Source organism: Echinops telfairi, unplaced genomic scaffold (assembly GCF_000313985.2).
Source record: "Echinops telfairi isolate 266 unplaced genomic scaffold, ASM31398v2 ScPeMD7_23;HRSCAF=83, whole genome shotgun sequence".
Taxonomy (NCBI): Eukaryota; Metazoa; Chordata; class Mammalia; order Afrosoricida; family Tenrecidae; genus Echinops; species Echinops telfairi.
Window position 1 is genome coordinate 5,675,714 of NW_022103920.1, and position 23,365 is coordinate 5,699,078.

The following is a 23,365-nucleotide window of genomic DNA, read 5'->3' on the forward strand; positions in this document are numbered from 1 at the left end:
GGGGGGTAGGCTTAGGAGCCTGGCCAGCACTTCCCCACTGCAGAGGCTAGCCCAGCTGCCGGGGCACAGCACGCCCCCTCTCTGCAGAGGATAAGCTGGCTGCCAGGGTGTACCCACCCTGCCCCATCCAGGAACTGGCAGTGTGGGCACCAGCAGCTGTCCTTCCGTCCAGATGTTTCTAGACAAGAGCCACTCGCCTGCCCCAAGGACAGTCTCCTAAGAGCCAAGTGAGCACTCCCTCCCCTCAAGCCCACCCCCACCCCCACAGGCAAGGGGGCCCAGGCCAAGCCTTGCCTCTCTTTCCTGCAGAACCAGGGCAGTGGCCAGCTCCTGGGCACTAGGAGGGCACAGGGGGGCCAGAGGCAGTAAGCGGGCAGCCCAGCCACATCCAAGCCCATGTGGGCACCAGGGGGCACAGGGTAGGGCACAGCCAGGGCTGAACGAGAGGCTCAGCCATGGGAAGGCCCAGCACACACCACCAGACACACCAGGATCCAGGGTGGGGCCACTGTGCTCACAGTGCTGGCTCAGCTTTCTCCCGAGACCTGGACAAGCACTTACGGAGCAAAGTGGATTATGGCCCAGCAGTCAGACACAGGGGTTTCCTGGTGGACAGTGCTCCCTGAGAAGTCACAGCACTTGTCCCCTTCCTCCAGGTCCCGCTACCACTGCTTCCCTTCCTCCTCCCCCCCCTTCCTGCCCTCGGAGTCCCTCCTTGGGCACTCACTGCCCTGGGATCTCCGTTGGTTGGTCTTGCCTTTGTTCTGTCTGAATTCACATCAACTGACAGGTGGGATTGGCAGACCTGACCCCTGACCCTGACTGGTGGAGTGGGCCGGTGCATACAGCCTAAGAGAACGTGGAGTGCCCCCAGGAGACCAGCGCTTCCCATGGCTCTGCCCTCGCTGCCCCAGAGCCCGAGTCTCATCCTGGACCCTGGACCCCTGCTCTGCCCCACCCCGACTCCGTGCCACACAACTCACCCAATGGTGATGAAGTCGCTCTTGCTGACCGTGTCGGGTTCAATGCAGATGTCCATGAAGTCCTCCGTGCCCTGAATGGGAGGGGGCGGGGCGGCAAACATGAGCACAGTGGCACCTGCTGAGGGCCGCTGGTCATCCTCGGGACCCCACTCCCACCCCCCACCCGTTGGACAGGTCTTGTACGCCTTGAGGCTCGCAGGTAAAGCTGGAGTCTGTGGTGCCACTGAGCAGGTCCCACAACCCCCAACCCTCCCCGCTGGCCTCACCCAGGACCCTGGCCACCCCTGGCCTCGAGAGGTAGGTAGACCAGCACCAAATGGGGACTTTGTTATTCTTCTCGCCGCTGCTAGGGAGGTCGACCAGGAGTCCAGTTCAGGCAACCCGTGGGACACGTGCACATGCATATTGGGGCTCACAGGATTAACCAGTGCTCCCTCCTCCTCTCTGTCCAATCCTTCCTGCCTGCACCTTTGGGTTGGCTTCAGGTTTCCTTTCTCGCACCTTATCGCTGTTAGACTAGTGTTTGTACTTTCCCTGCTCGAAGGTCCCAGCACTGCCCCATGCCACTGCGGGAGGCACCTGGGCCTGGAGGAGCACAACGCCCACTCCCTCCCCGAGAAAGGCCCGGGGCCATGGAGACCACGAGGGACATCCTTCACCAATTCCCAATCGATCCTTCTCCCGCTCCCTCACCCTACCACCACCAGACACGCCACTGCCTGCCGCTCCCCTGACCTCAGCCCCGCACTGAGGTGCCCACCAACGAGAAGAGAAGGAGCCATCCAATCTGCGGAAACCCCCAAGGAATCCGCAAGTACAGTGAACATCACTGGGGGAAGAACGCGGACGCGGAATCCAGACGTGAAACTCAGCAAGGGCCCTGGCCGGGGTCAGCCGCTTGGAACATGAGAGCTTAGGAGAGGGCACTGACAGGAGCATCTAAAGTGACCCTAAGCAGGAGGGCCCTGCAGAGAAAACGGTCAGCGTTCACGGGCACACGCCCCAGACCCAATGCTGAAAGGCAGCACCACACACACGCCACTACTTCTTCTGATGGCCGTGCCAGGTTCCACGGAATCCCAACTGGTGTCCTGTGGGTGCACAGATCACTAATCGTCTCCACAGTCTGCAGAGGCCCCGGAGCCAAGGACAAGCACACCCCGCAGAAGGAACACGAAGGGAATGATAGTCAGGCTGCTGGCCCGGGTGCTGCTGCAAAGCAACGGAGACCGAGGGAGATGGTTCAACCAGGGACCCGACACTGGCAGCTCGCTCAAGGCAAGACCTGCAGGAGATGGCCACCTGCCAACCAGCTGGAGAGAGCCGTGTCTGGGCCCGTCCATTGCCAAGAAAGGTGACCCACGAGAACATGGACATTATCACTAATATCACGGGCAGTAAAAGCTGCTGAGGGCCGTTTTAAAGGGCACCAGCAGCGCTCTGGCAAGGCTGGGAGGGTCCACGCTCATTCCAAAGAGCATGTGGACGAGGGCTCTCCCTGCGGGTGTCCCATGGGTCCGAGTGGAAAGCAGGGAATCAATACCAGGAGGACGTCTGTGGATGTGAAGGGCCCTGACCTTTACATGGGTGTCGTGGTGAAGAATGGAGCTCCCTGACACTTCCCTGTGCTCACGTGGGACCTGCACGTGGGCCATGAGGTGATGCTGCTCAAACAAAACCTGGGGACACTCGCGGTGCGGTTGAAAATCAGGAGAGGAGTGCGCCCACCCGCAGCACCCGGTCACCGTGTTGATTCAACCTGAATGCCGCGAGTCATCAGAGAAGCTGAGTCTACGGGGACAGAGGAAGGCCCAGGGACAACCTGTGCTAGGCAAAGGCCACGACCGTGCTTGGGAAAATGAGGAGGGCTTGGAGCCCTTGCTGAGGAAGATCGACGAAAACTACCTTCAGTGTGGATGACAACTCATGTCAAGACGGCCACAGTGCTCACCAAGGGCCATCACGGTCATGGGCTCCACAATCCATGCCCAGGAAGTGCCCCTCAGGCACGCGAGAGCTTCAACACAACCCCTACACGCCCCGCCCCACCCCCGCCCCTGCTCCAGGGCTTTCCTTGCAGAGCCCACCAGTGCCCTTACCGCCAGGTCAGGACGCCGGTTCCGCGTCATGATGGACAGCTCAATGGTGGCCAGCTGCACCTCCTTCCAGGTTTCGGGATGTGCATCTCGGGGGGAGGCTGCAGGAGCCCATGGGACACAGGTCATCGCACGCCCCCCCAGACCGAGCCTCCACTTCACCCCCACACCAGCCCCGCCGTGTGGACCCAGCACCTCACTCCCAAGGAAGAGCAAGGCTGATGTGGGTCTCCACCCCCTACCCCCAGCAGCCACGGGAATGCAGAGGTGGTGGGGCGGGGCCGTAGGTGGTAAGAGGGACAGGAGAGGGAGTCCTGATGTGAGCGGGGCTCCAGTTAATGCCCACCCCCACCCTGAGCCACCGAGGGAACCTGTTAAGGACAAAGGCAGTCGTGGGCCGGAGTGCTCTGTGTGCCACCCTGTGACCCCTCCACACTGCCAGGTGGGCGGGGCCTGTCTGAACTCCAGGACGGCTCTCCTGTCCCACTGACGCTGTGAGCCAGGCCAGCAGTCAGAGGCCGAGGGCAAGACCAACTGCTCACCATCCTGAGGCTGGGCCCAGAAGGAGGCCAGCCTCCTCAGAACCCTCCGGTAGAGCCAGGGCCGTGGGGCAGGCTCTCCCGGCTCGTTGGGGGGCCGCGGAGTGGGTCCCGTGTACGAGATCGAGGCCTGGTGAGTCTGCGGCCACTCCTGAAGAGGGACAGGGAAACGGCGTGGTCACACTCGCTTGCTTTGATGTGTGTTTCAGCCCCGCCAGGGGAGCCCACGGCGGCAGGGACAAGCATGCAGAGCGCACGTGGACGGCACTCACCTTCAGCATGCTGAAGAAGTAGGCTGCTTTGGTTTTCAGAGGTCCCAGGTACCAGTACCTGTGAGAGCAAAGCACCATCTGAGAGCATGCAGCGGGGGAGCGATGGCTAGCTGGCCCTCACCACGAGGCTGCCTCTGCAGTCGGGGACTGGCTGCCCCAACAGGGGCCACGGAAGGGTCCACTGTGTGCGAACACATGGCCCTCGGAGTTCAGCTGGCTGGTGGCACAGTGGCCCCGGAAATTTGTAAGGCCTGCAATCCGGCCCCACCAGAAGTTGACCCAGGGCCTCCTGTAGCAACATGCCCCTCCCTCCATCGATGTGGCCGAGCACACATCCTGGGGGTGAGGGTGGGGTGGGGAACAGGGGACACAGCTGGTGGGGATGCTGGGGACCTGAGCACCTGGGTCTGCACACAGAATTAGAGCGTGTCCATCCTGACAGCCAAGCCCTCCGGGGGCAGTCTCCCGGGGGAGTCTGTCCACAGAATGTCCCAAGCTCTGCTGGTCAGCAGGTACCTTGCGCACAAAAGGGGCTTTCGGGACCAGGCTGCCAAGAAAGGAGTTGGGGGGATGCTCTCCCACAATCTGTCTGTCTGCCCACCGCCGCCCACCCTGATGGAACAGCTCATTGAGTCTGGTCAACCTCCATTTGTTTATGTGCCACTCGTAGGTGGGGAACATGATTCAGCCACAACACCCGTGCCTCTGGGGCTCACCAACGAAGAGAGTGAGACACAAACAAGCAGCAGGCACCCAGAGACCAGACACGGCCAGGCGGGTGGGTGACTCTTCACGGCTCACGATGCAGCCATGTGTGTGCTCGGGTGGGAAGGGGGGGACAACATCCGCCTGCCAGGCCTGAGAAGCAGCTGCATGGCGAAGGGGCAAAGGGCCGCGGAAGGGCAGAGCAGAGGCACTGAGGTGAGGCGGGATGGGACACCCTGGGGAGGGAGGAGTAGGGGTGCCCATGTCTCATGCAGTTTGTCTCAGAGCCACCAGAGGGCGGAGTCTCCCTCGGAACGGCTGGTGGCTCCTAACTGCTGACCTCACGGTCAAACACATGGCGTGAGCCAGAGGTGCAGGCGAGCAAAGGACAGTGGGAGCCCTGTGGTTCTGAAGCTGCTCTGCAGGAAGCACCCACTGCAAACACAGCCACGGGTGGGGGAGCGGCTCCCCCACAGGGCTGGTCAGAGGCAGTTCACCAGCTGCCAAACCCTTTCTGGGTCATCACTGACCACCCCCACCAGACCCTTCTCTGCAGGGGAGCTAGCCCGCCCCCCACCCGCGGCTGGGGCCTGGAACTGAAGGCAAACGCAAGCCTGCAGTCAGGACATTCCTGTCCCGCCTGCCACGGCCACTGGGGGCTTCACAGCAGGAGCAGGGAGAGAAACAGGTGAGGGAGGAAGGGGGCAGGCGTCCTGCAGACAGGCAGGTGTGACATCAAGTACAGCCTGGTCAATATCCACTCATCCAGCCCAAGGAGGCCTCTGGGCACTAACAGGGTAGGGCACTACATGCTGAGCCCACGGATCTAAGCATACAACCAAGTGCCCAGAAATCAGTCCGCTCCCAGGGTAGAGGTGGGAGGGGTGTAACGGAGCCTCTGTCTCCTCCTCTTCCTCCACGGGGCAGCTTGCCAGGTGATAGGTGATCACAGGTGCCTCTCAGGCTGGCCCAGCCCCTCCTGGAGGCTGACCCCAACAATCCCAGCTGGCCTGCCCCAAAACCCCACACCCAGCTCCCCAGGGCGGGCAAACGAGCTAGCCGACTTACTTGCTGACTTGGACGCCGGTGTCCCTGAAGGAGCCCCATCTGAGGCCGGTCATGGCGAACGCGGGATGTCCCTTTGCGCCCTGCAGGGAGTGAGCACACGGCTCAGCCAGCTGCTGCGGATGGACCCACAGATGCCAGTCCTGCTGGTCTCCCGCCCACCCCCACGACGCAGGGGCAGACATCAAAGGCGTGGGTGGGCAGAGCAGGTGGGAGACAGACATGGCACAGGCCAGGAGCCCAGAGCCAGCGGCCCTCATACACGTGGACTTGGGGGAGACGGACCGGCGGCGGGCCCTGAGGAGAGGCCAGGAGCCACAGAGAACAGTTCCTGCTGACCGGGAGGTGCCCTGTCAAGGGGGTGCCATGGGACGCACAGGCGCCTCATGGGAGGATGGCTTTCCATGTCATGCGGAGGCACAGTGAAGGTGTGGCCACCTGCAGAAGCCCCAGCGGGCACAGTCTGGCCAGACCTATAAGACCACCCCAGTCAGCAGTGGCTCGGGGTGGCTGCTCTGGTACAGCTGGCATGAGGAAGGATCCGGGTGGGCAGAGCTGAGCCCTCACAGAGCTGCTGTGGCTGGTGACTTCCAACCAGCTCCAAGCAGTGACTCGCATGCAGGGGAGGAAACACAGTGGGTCCTGCATCCACTTCCCGGCCAAGGCAGCTTCCAGAGTGTCCACATGAGGCTCTGTCCCCTGCCCGTGAGACGCCGTAGGCCACTGCTGCCACCATGTCTCACACAGCCCCCCAGGGGGCACGACCACCCCGGGCGGGGCTTTCCAGTCCCCAGGCTGTTGTGAGTACACAGAGATGCTGGGTGACATCTGCTCCCACTGTCTACCCGAAGCTCTGACAGCACCGATGGGCTCCCCGTGCGTCTGTACAATAGCATTCAGGCTGTGTGTACTATTTAAATTCACTGTTGTGAATTTAAAACATACGAAGAGAAGATGTACCTTAATCTGCAAGACATCCAGTGGTACCGTCTCTCCTTTCACGATGGCCAGGGCAGCGGCGGTGATGCGTCTACAGGAAAGGGAAGGGGGTCACATGGAGAAATGACAACCTTCCAGCACCCCGCGATGCACCCACATACATATATATGCATGTACCACACACACACACACCAGGGCAGCAGCGGTGATGTGTCTACAGGGAAGGGGAGGGTCATGTGGAGAAACAACAGCCTCCCAGCACCCTGCGCATGCACCCACCCACACATCTACAGGAAATGGGAAGGAGGGTCACATGGAAAGTGGCACCCTCCCCTCTGCACACACCACACCATTTCTCTCCACACCACACAGCCCCCAGCCACACGTCTTCCATGCCCATACCTACACCACCACACCTAACCCAATGCACACCTTCCCTCATATGCACGCCACATCCCACACATACCACAGTCCTCCCCACAGACATGTGCGCCACACCCCTCCCCCCACATGCACACCACACCCATCCCCCACACGTGCAGACACTCGCAGACACACTCTCACACACACACCCCTGTGCAGAGCATGTTATTAGGTCAGGAAAGAGGCAGGGCAACAGGCCATTGAAACTCAACCCTGGGAGGCACCAAGAGGAGTGCTGAGAATGTTAGCACCAGAAGCCGAGTGCTTACTCGGCAATCCCAGGGTCCTGATAGGACGGACCAGGGACACAAATGACAGCCCAGCCAGCAGGAGAAGACAAGACACGCCGGGAGCAGGGCACTGGGCACTACATTTGGGCTGGAGCAGAGAGAAGGGTGAACTGACACCAGGCCCCCTGCCCCTCACTGGCCTCCGGCACCTGGCTTATTCAGATGGTGGCCTCCCCGACAGCTGAGTCCCTTCTAACACAGAACCTACAAGACTGAGCACCACCCTACAGGGTTCCCAAAGCTGTTGACTGTAGGAGCACAGTCAGCCTCACGGAGCGGCAGCTGGGTTTGAACCATCAAACTTTCAGTTAGCCACTGTCCCACGAGGGTAGACATGCCACCCTCCCCTGCCCAGCCGACTCTGTGAGTCATCCTGTGCAGCACACGTCTCTCAGGCCATGAGGCCCCAGCAGCCTCCTCTGGAGGAGTGACAGCTCCCCAGGTCACCAGGTGCGCACCCCACCCGGCACTTTGTAACCAGTGATTCCACAACACAGTGTCAAACACACGAAAAGCACACGGTGCCAGCAACGCCTCTGTGCCTCCCCACACGGCTGCCACCATCATCGAGGCAGGACCAGCCTGGCTTCCTCACAGCTCCCCCGCAGCACTGCCACCGCAGACCCAGGAACTAGACTCCCAGCCCTCGGACAGGGCGGCTCGAGCAGACTCTCCCAGCTCCAGTGCACATAGGCAGGGGCTCACTGCTGCAAACACCATGTGTGCAGCGTGTCTCTGTAACCGGTGGGCGGCTGCAGACTAATGTTCCCAGGAAGGCGCAGGTCTCGGGCAGCGGATACAGTGGTCCCCAGGGAATCTGCAGGGCAGTGGGATCCAGGGTGACGGGTTGGCCCAGGTAATGATGACTACTTTCGGGGATTCCGATGGGCAGATCTTAGGAGAATTAAGAAGTTTTCAGAAAATGGGAAATTGCGTCAGGGAGAAAGGTCTTTTTTCCATCGTGAGAGTGGGCTCGCCTTTTCTTCGGGGCCGCCAGTTCTGTCCCACAGGAATGTCTGCGAAACGTGACTGTTCACCTTCCAGCTCCAGCCCTGCCTCTTCAGATTCCTTGTGTTCCCCAGACTCCAAGAACCCCAAACCCCAAAGACTCGGAAGAACTAAACAACACACCAGCCGACTTGGGCTCACAGACACACACGGCACCGAGAGTCAGCTCCGGGAACCTTCCCCGCCCACACTCACGAGACGCCCAAACAGACAGCTAGGCAGTTAAGGGAACACGGTTGTCTCTGGAGAACCTGGAAGGGCCATTTGGAAGTGGTACAAACGGGGAGGGGTCTGATTCTCCAGGGGAGGTTAGAGCAACGGAAACGCCGCCTTCGGAAGTTTGTCGGCCTCCTAGACACAGGGCGAGAAACAGTATCTTCACACGTGGACCTTCCAAGCTAATGAAGGTCCCTGTGCTTCTGTAGCAGACAGCCTCCTCTTTCTCCGGGGAGCAAAAGGTGGGTTTGAACCGCCAACGTTGTGGTTCAACGCTTGACCTACAGTACCAGCAGGGCTCCTTTGGGATACATTCACATCTCAAAACTAGACACACTCGCTAAATGTCTGATTCGTTTCCGGGTTCCCGGCGGGCAGGCAAGCGCATTTTAAGAGGCAGCCTACCCTCTATCCTCCTCCGTCTTTCTCCAGCACGTCTCTGTCCCCCCCCTCCCCTCCCTCCAACACTACTGCTATCGGCAAGTTGAGCAGCTTGGAGAACAAGAGTTGGGTCAGGAGGAGGCAAGAGGTGTGACCACAGGGTGGAAATGACCCTACAGTGACCACCGGGGCCATGCATGGAGCCCTGTGTAGGACGTCAATGATGTGCCGTATGGAGCCTGTCCGGCGGGGCTTTGTACTTCTCCAGCTTTACAGACACCATGCTGCTGCGACCCCAATCTTTGTCATTTGTCCATGGCTTCCCAAAAGACAGCCAACATGCAGCCATGGCTGGTCGCTCTCCAGCAGGACCGGCACGTTCTGCACAGAGCTGAGCTCATTTAGGATGGTTGACACGGAGCACACACGCTCCAGGCTACGGCTCCTCCTCCTCCTCCGGAAGCAAGCAAGATGGAGCTGGCCAGCAGGAGGTAGGCAGAGCAGAGCCAGGATTTCCTGAGGAGCCGGAGGCACCGCTGCTCGCTGCTCCGAGGGCCGTGAGCGGCTTTTGCTCCCTCCACCGCCAGGCAGGCTCACACACAGCGGTTAACCCCAGGGGCACCAGCCGCCCCACACTGACCACCTCAGCCCTGGTGGCCACACGTGGTGGGAATAGGCCTGAGGTCAGGCAACAAGGGGTCCGAAGATGAGCCTTCCGTTTCTGAGGAGAAGGCCTGGCTCTGCCTGCCTCCCGGGAGCATGCTGCCTGGGAGTGTCGGCAAAGGCAGTTCCGATGACCAAGGCTGACCCGAGGGAAGGGCAGCCTCTTAAGGTAGCCAGCCCCAATGAGAGTGTGGGAGAGGCTCACTGTCTGCCACCCCGCTGCCCCACAGAGCTGCCACCCTAGAAACAAAAAGGAAGGTCAACAGAAACGTTGGTCCCTGTGGAGATGGGAAGCGTGTTCACTCTCTCCGGGCAGGGCTGTGCCTCGAGAGGGGCTGGGCTAGCCTACAACGTGATGGAGAGCGTGAAGCCGGCTGCAGGCTGGGCCTCCCCAGGACGTGCTGTTCGTCACCACGCAGGCTGGGAGCACCCAGCAGGGGTATAGACTGCCTCCATGGAGAAGCGCGAGGGTCAAGGCGGAGTGGTTTGCATGACAGGAGCGGTCTTCTCAGCGGATGAAAGTCATCCAGTGTGCGTGTCCATCCCTACCTGGCCTGACCCTCCGACCCGCAAAAACAACTTCCCGGAGAAAGGAGAGGTCACCCAGCCCCCTTTAATTACAGCACCTCTGGGCCCCCAACTCAGCACCCAGTGCCCCAGCCCACCCCCTACACACATGTGGAATTCTCCCCGGCTCCCCCACCCCACCCCTCACACGCCCCACAAGAGCCACCTACTGGACTTGGTTTCCTCCGTCAGCAAAGAGGGCGTGGCTGAGACTACTGGTCTGTCCCAGTGGGATGAAGCCGATGGGGATCTTACTGAAGGTGGCCTGGGGACAGAGGAGAAGCATTTCAGCACCATGGTGAGACATGAGGCTGGGCAGTGTCCACTCCCCTCCCCCCACCCCCCAGGGAGGAAGCGAGCAGGTGGTTTCCAAGGCAAGGGCTCCACGGCAAGCAAAAGGACCAGCTTCAGAGACTCGCTAAGGGGCCTGGCGGATCGGATCGCAGGGCAGGGGAAAGGGCACCGGCTTTCGACAGCCCAAGGAAGTCCAGCTTGCTCCCCTTACAACGTAAACTGGGCAGCACTGCAAAAGGACAACGCAGAGAGAGAGAAAGGACGGGGGAGGAAAGGCTAAGACGTAATTGCTTGTCCTTTGAGCTCACCTCATCCGCTCTCCGAAGAACCCCAGTCACCACCTACACAGGTAAAAAAAAAACAACAAGGGTTATAAACCACGTGGTCTGCAAAGCACGTGCATTTCCCGTCTCACCCAAGGAGAGAATCCACCCTGCAGACCTGCATCCGAGATCCTCTCTTCCTAGACACCCGGCCAATGGAGGCAGGGGATCTGCAGAGGAAGGCCGTCTCCACTCTGAGTCACCCCAGGCCAAAGGCCTGCCACAGAGTGGGCCCAGGCCCACCACGAGCCTGCCGGCAGTGAGGCTCCATGGGGAACCCAGAGCTGCTGTCTTCACTGCCTCATCTTTCTCCCTCGGGGTGGCTGGTGGGTTTGAGGTGCTGACCTCTGGGTTAGCAACAAGCACCGAGCCTCTGTGCAAGCAAGATTTCAGGCCTCTCACTGGATTTCGGGGTAATGGGGTTGCCACAAGGCTGTCAGTACTCTGTGCACCTCATTAGACAGACATGAAGGCACTTGGGGGATCATTAGCACGGACTTTTCAAAGCAGCTTACAAAGCCCCTCTCACTGCTACAGCACGCTGGGGACCGTGCCCCAGCACGGCCTACTGACTGCCGAGGCGGAACGATGGGGTGAAGGGACACAAACTGGCCTTTAAAGGGACCGCATGACGTGTACTGCACAAACAGCAGTCCTCATCCTCAGAGGGCTCCTTCCCAGGCACCCTCACAACACAGCACAGCAGGCTTGCCCTACCCAGCACCCTTCTCACCAGGGGCACCCCGTTCCATCACATTTAAATGTGACAAAAGCCGTCTCTGTGATGGGTGGCAGTTTGGTCTTGTTTGGGAGAGCAACAATCCTCGAGGGCCGGGCTCCACCACAGAAGTCCCCTCCTTGAACCAGAACTGCTGCCCGCCTTGCTGAGCACCCAGCCTACAGGCCCCCTCTCAAATCCAGCACCTCCTGCAGCGTCCCATCTCCCCCGGCAACGATGACCACATCTGTGTGCTCCATCAGCTCCAGCAGTTTCTTGGCTTGGCCCTCATAGTCTGTCTGAAAGACAAAGGAGGCCGGGGTGTGTGACCAGCCTGGAGCACCGACAGGCAAAGGCTGATGGGTGAGAGCGCCCAAGGCGTCAGCCTGAGTCTCTTCCCAGGGTCTGTGTGACTGACAGGAAGGAGGAAGTCAGATGCGAGCAAGGAAGCAGGTGGGGAGCTCTGTGCGCCGCGAACAGCAGACCCCAGCCCAGGCATGTCTGGTCACACAGCTGGCTGGCCACAGGACCAGCCCAGGGCCGGTGCACCCCACTCTTTCCCATTCTGTCCCGGGTCCTACTGGAGGGCAGGGGGCTGCAGGGGCTGTTCAGAACATGTGGGCTCTGGGGCCCAGGAGACAAGTCACTCTCAGTACTGCCACGTTCCAGCCAAGAGTCCCACACCTGGGCGCCTCCAGTCCTGGTAGGGAAAGCCCGAAGGCGGCAAAGCTGTACGCAGCAAGGTGCAGGGAGCTGCCACTGCAGGCTGTCTGGGGACACTGAGCCACAGCACAGAGATGGGACAGGGCACCTGAGAAGGAGTGGTCGAATGGAGGGTAACTTATCTCGGACTTAAATGAGCCACTCAGCCACCAATGAGGCATGCATCCCTGAAACCAAATGACATGGGATGCTGACCCAAGCCACTCTCTCCCCAATGGACACTGCACTACTCCCATGAGCGCCGCTCTGCCCTGACCCTGGCATTCACATCAGCCCCAGTGCCAGCCAGGGAGCCGCGCCGAGGGACCTGGACCTCACTGAGCGGAGGCTCCAGCAGCCACAAGGCCAGCGCAGCCTGGGCCTACTGCTCACAGGAGGAGGTGCCGGCCCTGCACATGCTTTTCCAGCTCTGGTCTTGGGCCGCGCGTTTCAAATACAAGTGGGCCACTGGGGCACCGGAGCCCAGGAGCCATGGTTAAAGTGCTTTGTGCCAGCTCACCCAACTCTGCAATCTGAACAAGGTTTCCCACGTGGGCGAGACCACCCCCAGGGGCTTGGAAGGGGCTGTGGATCCCTTGCCCCATATTCAAACTCCCTTTCCCGTGAACGTGTGGCAGCCCTGCAGTACTGGGGCGCCTGGGGGAGGCACACAGGGAAGTTCTCCAAACTGCTTCTCTCACTTTCCTGGTTGGAGTCACAGGCAGGTGCCGCTTCTCCTGCCCCGTCTGACCATCCACAGATGAAGGGGAGCAGAGTGCTGCGATGCTGGGGCGCCCCCTGAGGACACATCGCTAGCTGGGCTGCTCCTCTCCCTCTGCCTGTGATCAGCCATGTCTGCTAGGAACTCCGAGAGACAGGTAGACCAGCCCAAGCTCAGCGCCTCACCTTGACCACGGTCACGTCCATGCCTGACAAGTGCAGTATTGGGGCAGCATTTTTCTCAAACAGCGTCCTGGCTTTCCTGGAGAGAGAGGGAGGAAAAACAAGTTTAACACCGGGAGCTCAAGAGGGAGGCCAAGAGCCCTCCAGCTTCTCTGGCCGGAGACGAGACAGCCAGCCCAGCGTGAGTCCTGCCTGCCCCTAAGCAGGAGGCCGAACTCAGTGAACGGATGGTGTGCTCAGCTGCGGACCAGAAGCCAACCCAGAGGCAGCTCAGAAGAAAGGCCTGGCCGTCTACTCCCCCCCGTACCAGCCCTGAAAGCCCTGTGGAGCACAGTTACCCTGACACACCTGGGGTCACTGGGAGTTGGGGTTGACTGGAGAGTAACTGGTTTTACACCAACTTGAGGGGGGACATGTTCCCACCCAGGGCAGCCGAGCTCACCGCCAGCTGGATAGGGAGGAAGCCGCAGCTGGAAGTGGGCCAAACCCCCATCCGAGAAGCCGGGCTCAGAAGTATCTCTACCTGCCACCGTGAATCACAGCCCATCCGGACCCCAGAGTTGGTGCGAGGTGAACATCTGGGCCTGAGCCCGTGCCTGTGGGTGCTGCTGAGGCTAGGAGAACCTCTACACGCCTATCCAGGGCTCTCTGAGCCCTAGGGTCCCACGTGAAAGGCTGGGACCCTGGGTAAGCAGAGTGAGCGTTCTCCCATTGCTGACAGCTCACATGAAACTGACATGACAGCAGGAAATGCACGGGTGGTCACATCATCGGGCGAGCGCTGGGCTGGGATGGAAACCTGGTGTCCTTATAGCCATTTCCATGCCAGCGCAAGCAGAAGGTAATGACTCTTCCATGGACCGCTCACTAAGGCTAAACACACAGGCCTCAGATTTCTTGGCCCTCTCAAGGAGCCCTGAACCAGCACTACCCAGCCCAACTGCTCCTCCAGAGACTGCCACCGCCGCCGCCCCAGCCAGAAAGAGCCACTGCGGCAGAGCTGCAGGCCTGAGGGGCGGGCGCAGGCACTCCAGCCTCGGCCAGGGGCAGGGTCCCTGGAGAAGGCAGGTCTCTGATGGATGAGGAAGGCTGCCCCAGTCTCCGAAGCAGAGGTGGGTCTGCCTCTGAAAGGTCACAGCCCTGCCACCCCCACGGGGGCACCAGGCGGCGCCATGACACAGCCCAAGGTGCAAGCATCTTATCCTGTGGTCGTTGTTGAGAATACGAGGGGGCTTCAAAAAGTGCGCAGGAACAATTCCGTCGTCTTGTCATCCGATTTTTCCCACGTACTTCCTGAAGCCCCCTCGTGTACACATCAGCGCACGCACCGGTCAGCACTCTCCAGGGACTTCGGGTGTAGTGATGACACCCCTGCCGCCCAGTTCCCATCTAGCCTGTCGAGTTGCTGTCGTCCACGGGCCCACACAGACTGGCCTAAAAGGGCATGGCCCTCCAAGCAGACGTCTTTCCCAGGGAGGCTGCATGACTGTCAGCAGCCCAAGTTCGAAACCAGCAGCCGCTCCTCAGGAGAAAGATGAGGCTGTCTACTCCCATCAACAGCTGGTATCGGAAACCCAGAGGCAGTTCCACCCTGTCCTACAGGCCCCTCTGAGTCCTCATCGACACCACAGCAGAGAGTGAATTGTTTGATGTTAAGCAGACTGCAGGTGGGCAGTTTGGGCTTAAAATTTCAGATTTACAGAGTATCTTGGGGCAACCGTTTCCAGGGCAGGAGCATGGGGGGAGGGGTATACACATGTACTCTTGACACAAGGACCCACGTTTGGAAATGCAAATGTCCTGACGTGTAAAAATTTACACGCTTCTTAAGGTGGGGTTGTAAGTTGACTGGTGGCAGCCTCAACATATTCATGGATTTCTCCTCAGAAATCAGAAGTGATTGCTGCCTATCTCTAAAACATCAGGGCCCAGAGAGCTGGCTGGTGTGGCAGGAGCCGCCCAGGGCTTTTGGGAGTGGCCAGAACAAACCAGAGGGATCTGGAGGAGAGGAGAGGAGAGGCCAGAGGCCGAGCCTCACAACACCCACTGCGTCCACTGGCCCTGCTGGGCAGAGGCCTGCTCCTCATGCCCGGGCGGTTGTCTTCCTGGAGCAGACAGCCTCCTCTTTCTCCCACAGAGCCGCTGTGGGTTTGAACCGCCCACCTTGTGACAGGGGGCTTCCTGGAAATGATGGCGAGGGCCCACAGGCAGTCTCTTGTTTAACCGCCATGCCCACACCGCCCTCCCTTTGTAAGGTAGGTGCTGTTACTGCTCCCATTTCACAGGGGCATGAGCTCTAGGGCCCAGATGCTAGGCAACCAACCCCAGGTGCTTTCACATCTCGGAGCCCACACAGAGTTCAACCACTCCACTCTGCCAGCGGCCACCTGGGATCCGCAACAGCCCACACCTGTTTACTGGGAGGTGGGTTTGCTGTCCAGACTAGGGGTGGGGGGAGCGAGCCGCTAGCAGAGGCATGCTGGTGGGAAGGAGAGTGGCAAGTGGCCCAGACAGAAGGGGGCAAGGAAGCCACAACTGGGCGGTACACCAGAGCCCATTCAAGTCATCTGCAAGTCCAAATAACTCCTGGCTCACCACAACCCCCAAGGACAGGGCAGAACTGCCCCTGGGGGTCTCCGAGACTAGTTCGATGGGAGTAGAAAGCCCCTGTCTTTCTCCCTCGGAGTGGCAGGCGGTTTAGAACTGCTGGCCCTGTGGCTCCCCATGGATGCGTAACCACTCTGTCCCCAGGCTCTGTAACCGACTCAAGGACACAGAAAGGGCGCTTTTGTGGGAACTTTACCTGTGGGCCGGGGGCAGAAACACCACAGGAGACTTGTCTCCGTGCTCACAAAGCAATGGCTGGGCGTATGTGGAGTGGAGGAGCCTGCTGGAGCCAGGCAGGTACCCAGAGCTTGGCCTGCCTGTGTGGGGCCTCCTCCCACACCCAGCTCAGAGTTCCCAAGGCACCATGTTAACCAACCACGAGACACTGTGGCCACAGCCCTGTGAGGGTCGTGCATAGCCCCCTGTGCTCCACGGAGTTTCGGTGAGCTTGAACCTGTAACCACCAAGGGGCCTGCTCTGAGGGTCAGTTCTGCAATGATGACCAAGCCTCCGTGGGGCTATCAGCTAAACACCCTGTCCTCTCCACGGGAACTGCCAGCTCCGTGCTACCAGCTGGGCCTGCTGACCCGCCAGCCCCTGCCCCACAGCGGCCTGCAGCCTGCGGCTCACTGTCCCCTCGGGAAACCATGGACGGAACGACCCTCTGCACGCGGCCGGGTTCAGGAAGACTGTAGCCCTCTTCACTTGCGCATTGGGCGGGAGGAGCTGGTTGCCGAATTCCTGAAAGGGCGAGAAACAAAGGCAGTAAGGAGGAGTCCCTCGGTCCTGGGTGACCCCACCCACAGGGCAGCCTGCCCGCTCCAGGAAGGAGCCCTGGCGGCACTGCGGGTACGGTGCCGGCCGGCTCACATAACCACGGTGATGGTTGGAACCCCCTAGACCCCCACAGGAGACGAGGCCGTCTGCTTCCGCCGGGCTGCTGCCCAGGGGCCTTGTGCGGCCTGCCTACCCTTGGTTCACGGGCTTCCCAGGCACAGGCCTGGCAGCAGCCGCCACTCGAACTCCCGCCGGCCCTGCGAGCTGCCCAGGCCTCACTGCCCTTCAGAGCCGAGTGCATGCACACGGGCAGAGCTCGCCTGGGATGGGGGCTAGATGTGCACTCCAAGCCTGTCACTCACTCTCTGCATGGGGCAAGGGAAGCCTTTCTGAACCTCGCTGCTGGGACCTGTGCCAGTGGACATTCAGTGCCGCCTTCGTTTCTGAGTAATGTGTGTAGAAGTGGCTGACAGTGGTGCCTGGAAATAGGGGGCAGGGGAGCAGGAGGGGAGACAGGGGAATGTGAAAGGGCAGGAAACATGTGGAGGGGCAGGAAGAGGGTAGTGTGAGGAGGGGCAGGGGAGCGAGGAGAGGCAGGTTTGGACAGTGGAGACAGGTCTGGGCCAAACCCACGGGCACAATGGAAAGCACAGACGGGCAGCAGGTGGACCTGTTCCCTACGATGTGCCCAGCGGCCACACTGCAAAGCCCCAGCTCCCTGCTGGTCCTCAGAGGCCCCCCTGGACCTACCACCCAGTCTCGGTCAAAAAATACAAAGTTTCTTTTTGAGAGAACTTCAGGGAGATGAGTTGTTTCTCTGTACAAAGTTCCTGGTAAACATGTTACTGTTTCCACTCTTGTTAAGTGAGATGTTACCATTGGGCCCCACACCCACTGCAGCCAAGTCCAGCCGGCTGGGCTCAGTCATGACCCTGAAGGACGGGGCAGAACTGTCCCAGCGGGCATCTGGGATTGGGGCTCATCACAGGGCACGGGCCTCACCTTTGCCCAGTGGAGCAGCTGCAGGGCTCCAACAGCCGACCTTTAGGTTAGAAGCCCAGCGCTTAACCCCCTGTACCACCAGGGTGCCCGTGCTTGTGCTGCCCCGGCTCCTTCTGCACACACTCGCAGGGCTGAGGCCTCCAGGACCGTGGCCGGGCTGCCACTCCAGCGCGAAGTCCCCGAGCCAGCTGCAGCACTTGCTGGGTGAGGCCACGGCCAGCCAGCAGGGGGGAGCACGGAGAGCGTGAGAACCCTCGTCTGCTGGAAACTTAGACCAGCCTGAGGAGCCCCCTTTCCCCAGGAGGGAGACACCAGGGTGAGGTGGAGGACGCGTGAGAGAGGGCAGTCCCTGGCCACACACCGAGGGCTGCATAGACAGACGGGTGGCATCTGCAGGGAGGAGAGGGGGTCAGTTGTCCTGAGCGGTATTACCTCAGCTTCTTGACAGGCTGCTCTTCTCAGCAGGTTGTCGCTACCAAGCAAACAGAGAAGAGAGGGGCGTTAGTCTTAATCTTCCACAGGACGTACAGGTCTGGGCACCCGTGGCCTCCCGCTTACACACACACTCAGTGTAAAACACAGAGCGGGGGTCCCCGAGACCTAACAATAACCCAGGCACCGCAGAAAATGTTCACCTGGAAGGCAAGTAAACGCCCTTTCCGCACCCCCAAGCGTGTCCACGCCCAGCTCAGAAGCTGAACATGTCACTTCACAGGGCAGAGGGGACCCTTTGGGCGTGAGTTTGTTTGAGACCCTGATGTTGGGGGAGATGGGAACCCTGGTGGTGCAGGGCTGGAAAAGCTTGGCTGCTAACTGAAAGGTCAGCGGTTGAACCCCACCAGCTTCTCCTGAGGTAGCCTGCTCCTGAAAAGATTCACAGGCTTGGAAACCCTCTGACAGTCCTAAAATGTCATGGAGGTGGGGGTAGGGGTGAGTCAGAACCACCTGTCAGCAGGGAGATTTTGGTGGGAGGGGAGCTGGGCTGTCCTGATGGGAACAACCGAATCCCGTGATCCTTTCCCTGCTGTGGGCAGAGTGGGGAGGGGCCAGGAGCCAAGGAGTGTGGGTGGTCTCTAGACACTGTCCTGCCTTCCCTGGGTTACCCAGTTACAACCCAGAGAGACCCAGACTGCGGGATGGCCCACATGTGCTGTGCTGGTCTAACCACCACTCCTTAGGGCAGCAAAGTGAACCCCACTTGCCCGTGGGACCCTACCCAGGGCACCACACACATCATAGGCTGGAAGTAAAGGCCATGCTTCGCTGCTCGTGAGAGTTAGGTTCGATGTGCCAACTGGCCAACAGGAACATGTGGGTGGATATTAACCAGGTGCCAGTTTGATCGGAGGGCAAAGAGAGAAACGGCCCTGCGAAGGCGCACCTCATCTCTCTTGCTCTCTGGCGACTCGACCAGCACGCTGCTGCCTTTAGCTACTTCTCTGCCTCCACCTGTGAGCTACACCACCTGTGGGCCAAGTCAACCCTGAATCTTGTTGCTATAGCTTGAGGCATCTTAGAGACCTGCTTCACCACACTGCTGGGGGCGTACATCAAACCCCCTGAGCTTGAGGCTGGTGGATCCTGAGCCTTGCATTGCGCATCTGGGCCTGCTTCTCTAAGCTCCCAAGCTACTGACTGTTGCTGACCCACCGTGCTGTCTGCTGCCTGCAGGCTGACTCTGCCTCTTTTGCCTCAGGGAAGACTGCGTACTGCTTCCTTGACCTTGGACCAAAGCTCCCTCCTGTGAGTTGAAGGACCTTCAGTATATTAACTGTTCCATGAAAGTGAGTTGAACTGAGCCCTCTGTACTGCTGTGTAGACTGATTAGCTGCTGTATTCCTTCTCTCTGTATAAACCTATCCTTGTACAGACATATCTTCATGAATGTCCTGGTTTGGTCTCTCTAGAGGACCCTGCCTAACACATTGGTCCCGCCACTGTTTCACCTGAACCCAAATTTCTTCATGTTGCACTCAGACACTCAAGTTGGCCTGCGACACAGCTCCAGAAGCCCCTCCTGGTGCCAGGCGAGGGGAGGCCTACCCGCTGCCACCGCTGAAGGTGACCTCAGCCTGTCAGTGACCCAAAAGAAAGCCAGGACCAGAAAGATGGCTGATGTCAGCTTCTGGGCAAGGACTAAGAGGAGGAAGGGAGGCTGCACACACCCTTTCCACACTCAGACCAGTGAATTGCATGGTACAAGGATGTCGAGAACGCTGTACAAATAAACATACAACACGACAAATACGAAGCTCTGTTTTCCCAATGTTCTTTTTAACATTGCATTTTCATGCTAATTCAAGTCTCATGTTGATGAGTAAGCTCACTGATTGCTCACAGCACACACTGCTGAGTGACACCCCTCTGGGGCCAGGCAGTTGTGCTGCACCCCGACACGTCCCTGCCCACTTCCCACCTCCCCACCACAGAACAGAGCTGCAGCAGGGAAATGCACCCCCAGGGCCACTCTGTGCCAACCCCGAACCACAACACCATCCACCACAAGGAAATGCCTGCGCTGGTGGACAGAACATGGGGACCAGCCCCAGGTAACCAGACAGCCAGGCTTGCCCCCCCACTCACCCCCCCACACACACACACTAGCAGAGCACCACTTTCCAGGTTCCTCACCCACTGCTCAGCCCTCCCCCCACCCTACTGCCCAGGGCCCCCAGCCACTCAGCCCCAATATCCAGGCCCCCATCCACACACACACCTGCTTCTCTACATCACTATTAGCGAGTCCTTCCAGCATCAACTAAACACACCTGTACCAAGGAGGAAGCAAATGCAGGACACAGGACACGCGATATATTACCAAGAATTTGCATATAGATAGCCTATAGCCCTTCCTCACACTGATTCGGTCTGTAAGCTGAACGCATCATCTGAGAAGCTGGACTGCATGAAGCACGTGGCATCGGCACGGGAAGATGGCTTGTGGACCACCTGAGTCATGCAGACTCATGCAGACTCATGATTCAACCTTGTTTGTTGAAGAAAGCCAAGCACCTGCTGCTGAAGGGCAAAGACCACCTGCCTTCGGTGGGGCTCTCAGCTCCATGTGAAGAAAGCATGTGTCATTGCAACTGGGCCAGTAAGCAGCATCACAGTGCGCAGGGGAATGGAAGTTCTCTGGGGGCTCCTTGTACTTGGCTCCAGTCATTGGCCCCGGGAGCCACAGTCAAGAAACCAAGCCATGTGTTACTGTACTGGGCACATCTGCTCCCAGGACCTCTTCGTAGTCAAAGGCCTGAGGAGTGCCTGACAAAAGCCTTGGTATTCCCAGTCATCTTCCTCTATGTCCCTGAAAGCTGGACAGGGGCCGGGAAGACTGCAGGAGAATGGGTGCCCTGGAATCACGCTGTTGTCAGAGGAATGAGCAGAGCTGTCTTGGGAAAAATGCAGCGAGATGCTCCTGAGTAGGCGGGCTGGTTAGACTTCATCTCACATTCTCTGGGCATGTCACCGAGAGGCCCGTCCCTAGAGAAGGACGCCATGCTTGGTCAAGAGGAAGGTCGGAGAGAAAGGAAGACCCTCAACGAGATGGGCCGGCAGACACAGTGGCCGCACAGTGGGCTCCAAGGGCACCGAGTGTGGGGATGGCGCAGGACCCTAGAACAGTGTTCTTTTCTGTTGAACTCGGGGTGACTGTATGTCGGAACTTAAATGAAGACACCCAACCCCTTTATGGTTTACTTGGTTGCTCATATATGTGATTTTATAGCCACTGAAGTGGTATCTTAATACTATGTCCCCAGGACAGATATCCCTGCTCCTTGTAGCCACGTGAGTGCTGTGTCCCTGGGCCTGACCTGGGCACCCCAGCCTTCCCAGCTTCCATATCTGGACACAGCTCTGCCTCCAGGGTGCCGAGATGCCTCCTTCCCACGGGCCCATCCTCCACCCTGCAACCTCAGCCCCCAGCCCTGAAAGGCCTTCCCAGGATCCTCTTTCCTGGGGCATCACTGGAGAGTGTCCCTGACTCCCTCTAACCCCCCCCTCACTAATTCCTGGGGACCCAGTGAGGAGGCCAGCCTCCCAAACACCCAAGGACTCAGGGTGGCGGCACCTTGAACTCATTTCCCTCTATCCTATCCCACCCCCTGGAAGTCAGATCGGAATGGTTCAATGGGTAGGATGTTCATTATTCAAGAGCTCAGCTCTCTGGAGCTCAGGAATACTGCCTGATTGATCCAAGGGGGGGCTGCTCCAAATCAGACAATGATGTGATTATTCCCACCCTACATGCTGGCTGCCCAGGCCCTTAGCACAGGGTGGGGGCAGGCACTGATTTAGATCCACTGGAGAAAGCCTCGTAGCATCACACTTGATTCTGAAATACAGTACTAGCCACCTGGACCTCACTCTCTGAACCAGATCAAACAGGTCCTCAAAAAGAAACAGATTTCTCCAATGGAGATTTCCTGCCAATCGGTGACCTGCTGTGAAAATCATTTCCAGAGAGATTCCATAAATATTTTCAGCCAGGACAGTCCGAAAGGGATCACGGGGGAGAGAACTTCAATTGCAGAGTGGCCACCACGGGCCAGGCACTGTCCAACCCCAGGAACCACCACACCCAGCAGGCTCTGCAGGTCCCACCATGCAGGCGAGAGATGGAGAGGAGCCTGTCCAAGGCCACAGGATCACCACGTGGTGGGGTTCGGGTCCACACTCAGGGCAACCGGCCCGGAGCAGACGTGGTGATGCTGCATCAGCTGGTCAAGGGCAAAGGTGGGGGGCGGTGGATGGGGGTGCAGAACTGAGTGGTATTTCCTTCAGCTGTGCAGGGGTCCCTGTAAGGGCTAACCGATGGCAGCTGACAGCATCACACTTACTGGGCAGCTGGACCCTCACTTCTTTCTGCTCCATCAGCCCTTACACATTTGCATATGCAATTACAAGCAAACATGTAATGAGTCTCAGCTACACAGGGAGAACTCAAATGCATTTGCCTGGACTACAGAATGACAGGAGAAAGCTACTGCGCGGGGACTCCGGTGGCTATTCAAGAAGAGAGGACAGGAGGAGCGTGCCCTGCCCTGTGCCCCGCAGCAGCCTGGCCCCCCACACAGGGCAGAGCTGCACCTCCAGCACCAGGCACCTGCCCCTCTGCGACCCAGCTCCCACGCCGATGGCTCTCTGCAGCCGCCGCTAAGGCGCCCCCATGTTGGCCCCACGCACATATGGTGGAAGCAAAGAAAGTCATGTGATTCCTTAACGAGGAAGCTGGCTTTCTTGATCATCTGGAGGGAAGGGACTGTAATTAAACTTCAGAGCACTTAAAAGAAGGAAAAACTGTCTTCTTCCCCATCAAATCTGGGCTGACAGGTGTGTTCCTAATTGTCGATAAATGAGTTTCTCTAAATAGCTCCCGTGAATGCCCCACCGCCCAGCGGCAGCCAGCCAGAGGAAGACAGGAGCGCGGCTTCAATGTCTCCACAAAACGCGCCAAGGACCACCAGGAGGGGGAGTCCCAAAGTCCGGGGGTGTTAAGCACAACCACTGACACCCACTGAGAGGGCCACGACCCCTCTGCCCTAGAACTGGCACGTAGACAGGGTATAAACGAGTCCAGGGTCACACGGCTGCTCGGGGAAAGCCGCAATCCAAACCCACAGTTGGGCTCCCCAGCAGCCCCTCAGCCTCTGTGATGAGTGACGTCTATCCACGCTCCTCAACCACGACCCACAGGACAGCACACCTGCCATGACACAGCATACTGACAGCCCAGGTGACAACACCCGTCAGAACACGGTGTACGAATGGACAGGTCAGCACACCCGAGACCACAGAGCCACCTCCACGTCAGAAAGGCAGGCCAGGGCAACTCGCTGGTGACACAGGAAGCACCTGACACAGGCGGGCACACTCCTACCAAAGGGCCAC

General features: G+C 59.3%; 1 protein-coding gene across 1 annotated transcript in view; it reads right to left on the minus strand.

Annotated features, from left to right (window-relative positions):
- The window catches only part of AGK (acylglycerol kinase), a 28,259-nt gene that overhangs the window by 1,876 nt on the left and 3,018 nt on the right, over nucleotides 1-23,365 (minus strand). The window contains exons 2-14 of the mRNA XM_045288909.1: nucleotides 17,906-17,945; nucleotides 16,356-16,435; nucleotides 13,091-13,166; nucleotides 11,689-11,781; nucleotides 10,750-10,782; nucleotides 10,318-10,412; nucleotides 6,621-6,690; nucleotides 5,664-5,743; nucleotides 3,891-3,948; nucleotides 3,622-3,769; nucleotides 3,083-3,180; nucleotides 984-1,054; nucleotides 295-337 (exon numbers count right to left, since the gene is read on the minus strand). Of these exons, the coding sequence (XP_045144844.1) occupies nucleotides 295-337; nucleotides 984-1,054; nucleotides 3,083-3,180; nucleotides 3,622-3,769; nucleotides 3,891-3,948; nucleotides 5,664-5,743; nucleotides 6,621-6,690; nucleotides 10,318-10,412; nucleotides 10,750-10,782; nucleotides 11,689-11,781; nucleotides 13,091-13,166; nucleotides 16,356-16,435; nucleotides 17,906-17,945 (985 nt within the window). The remainder of the gene's footprint in view (nucleotides 1-294; nucleotides 338-983; nucleotides 1,055-3,082; nucleotides 3,181-3,621; nucleotides 3,770-3,890; nucleotides 3,949-5,663; nucleotides 5,744-6,620; nucleotides 6,691-10,317; nucleotides 10,413-10,749; nucleotides 10,783-11,688; nucleotides 11,782-13,090; nucleotides 13,167-16,355; nucleotides 16,436-17,905; nucleotides 17,946-23,365) is intronic.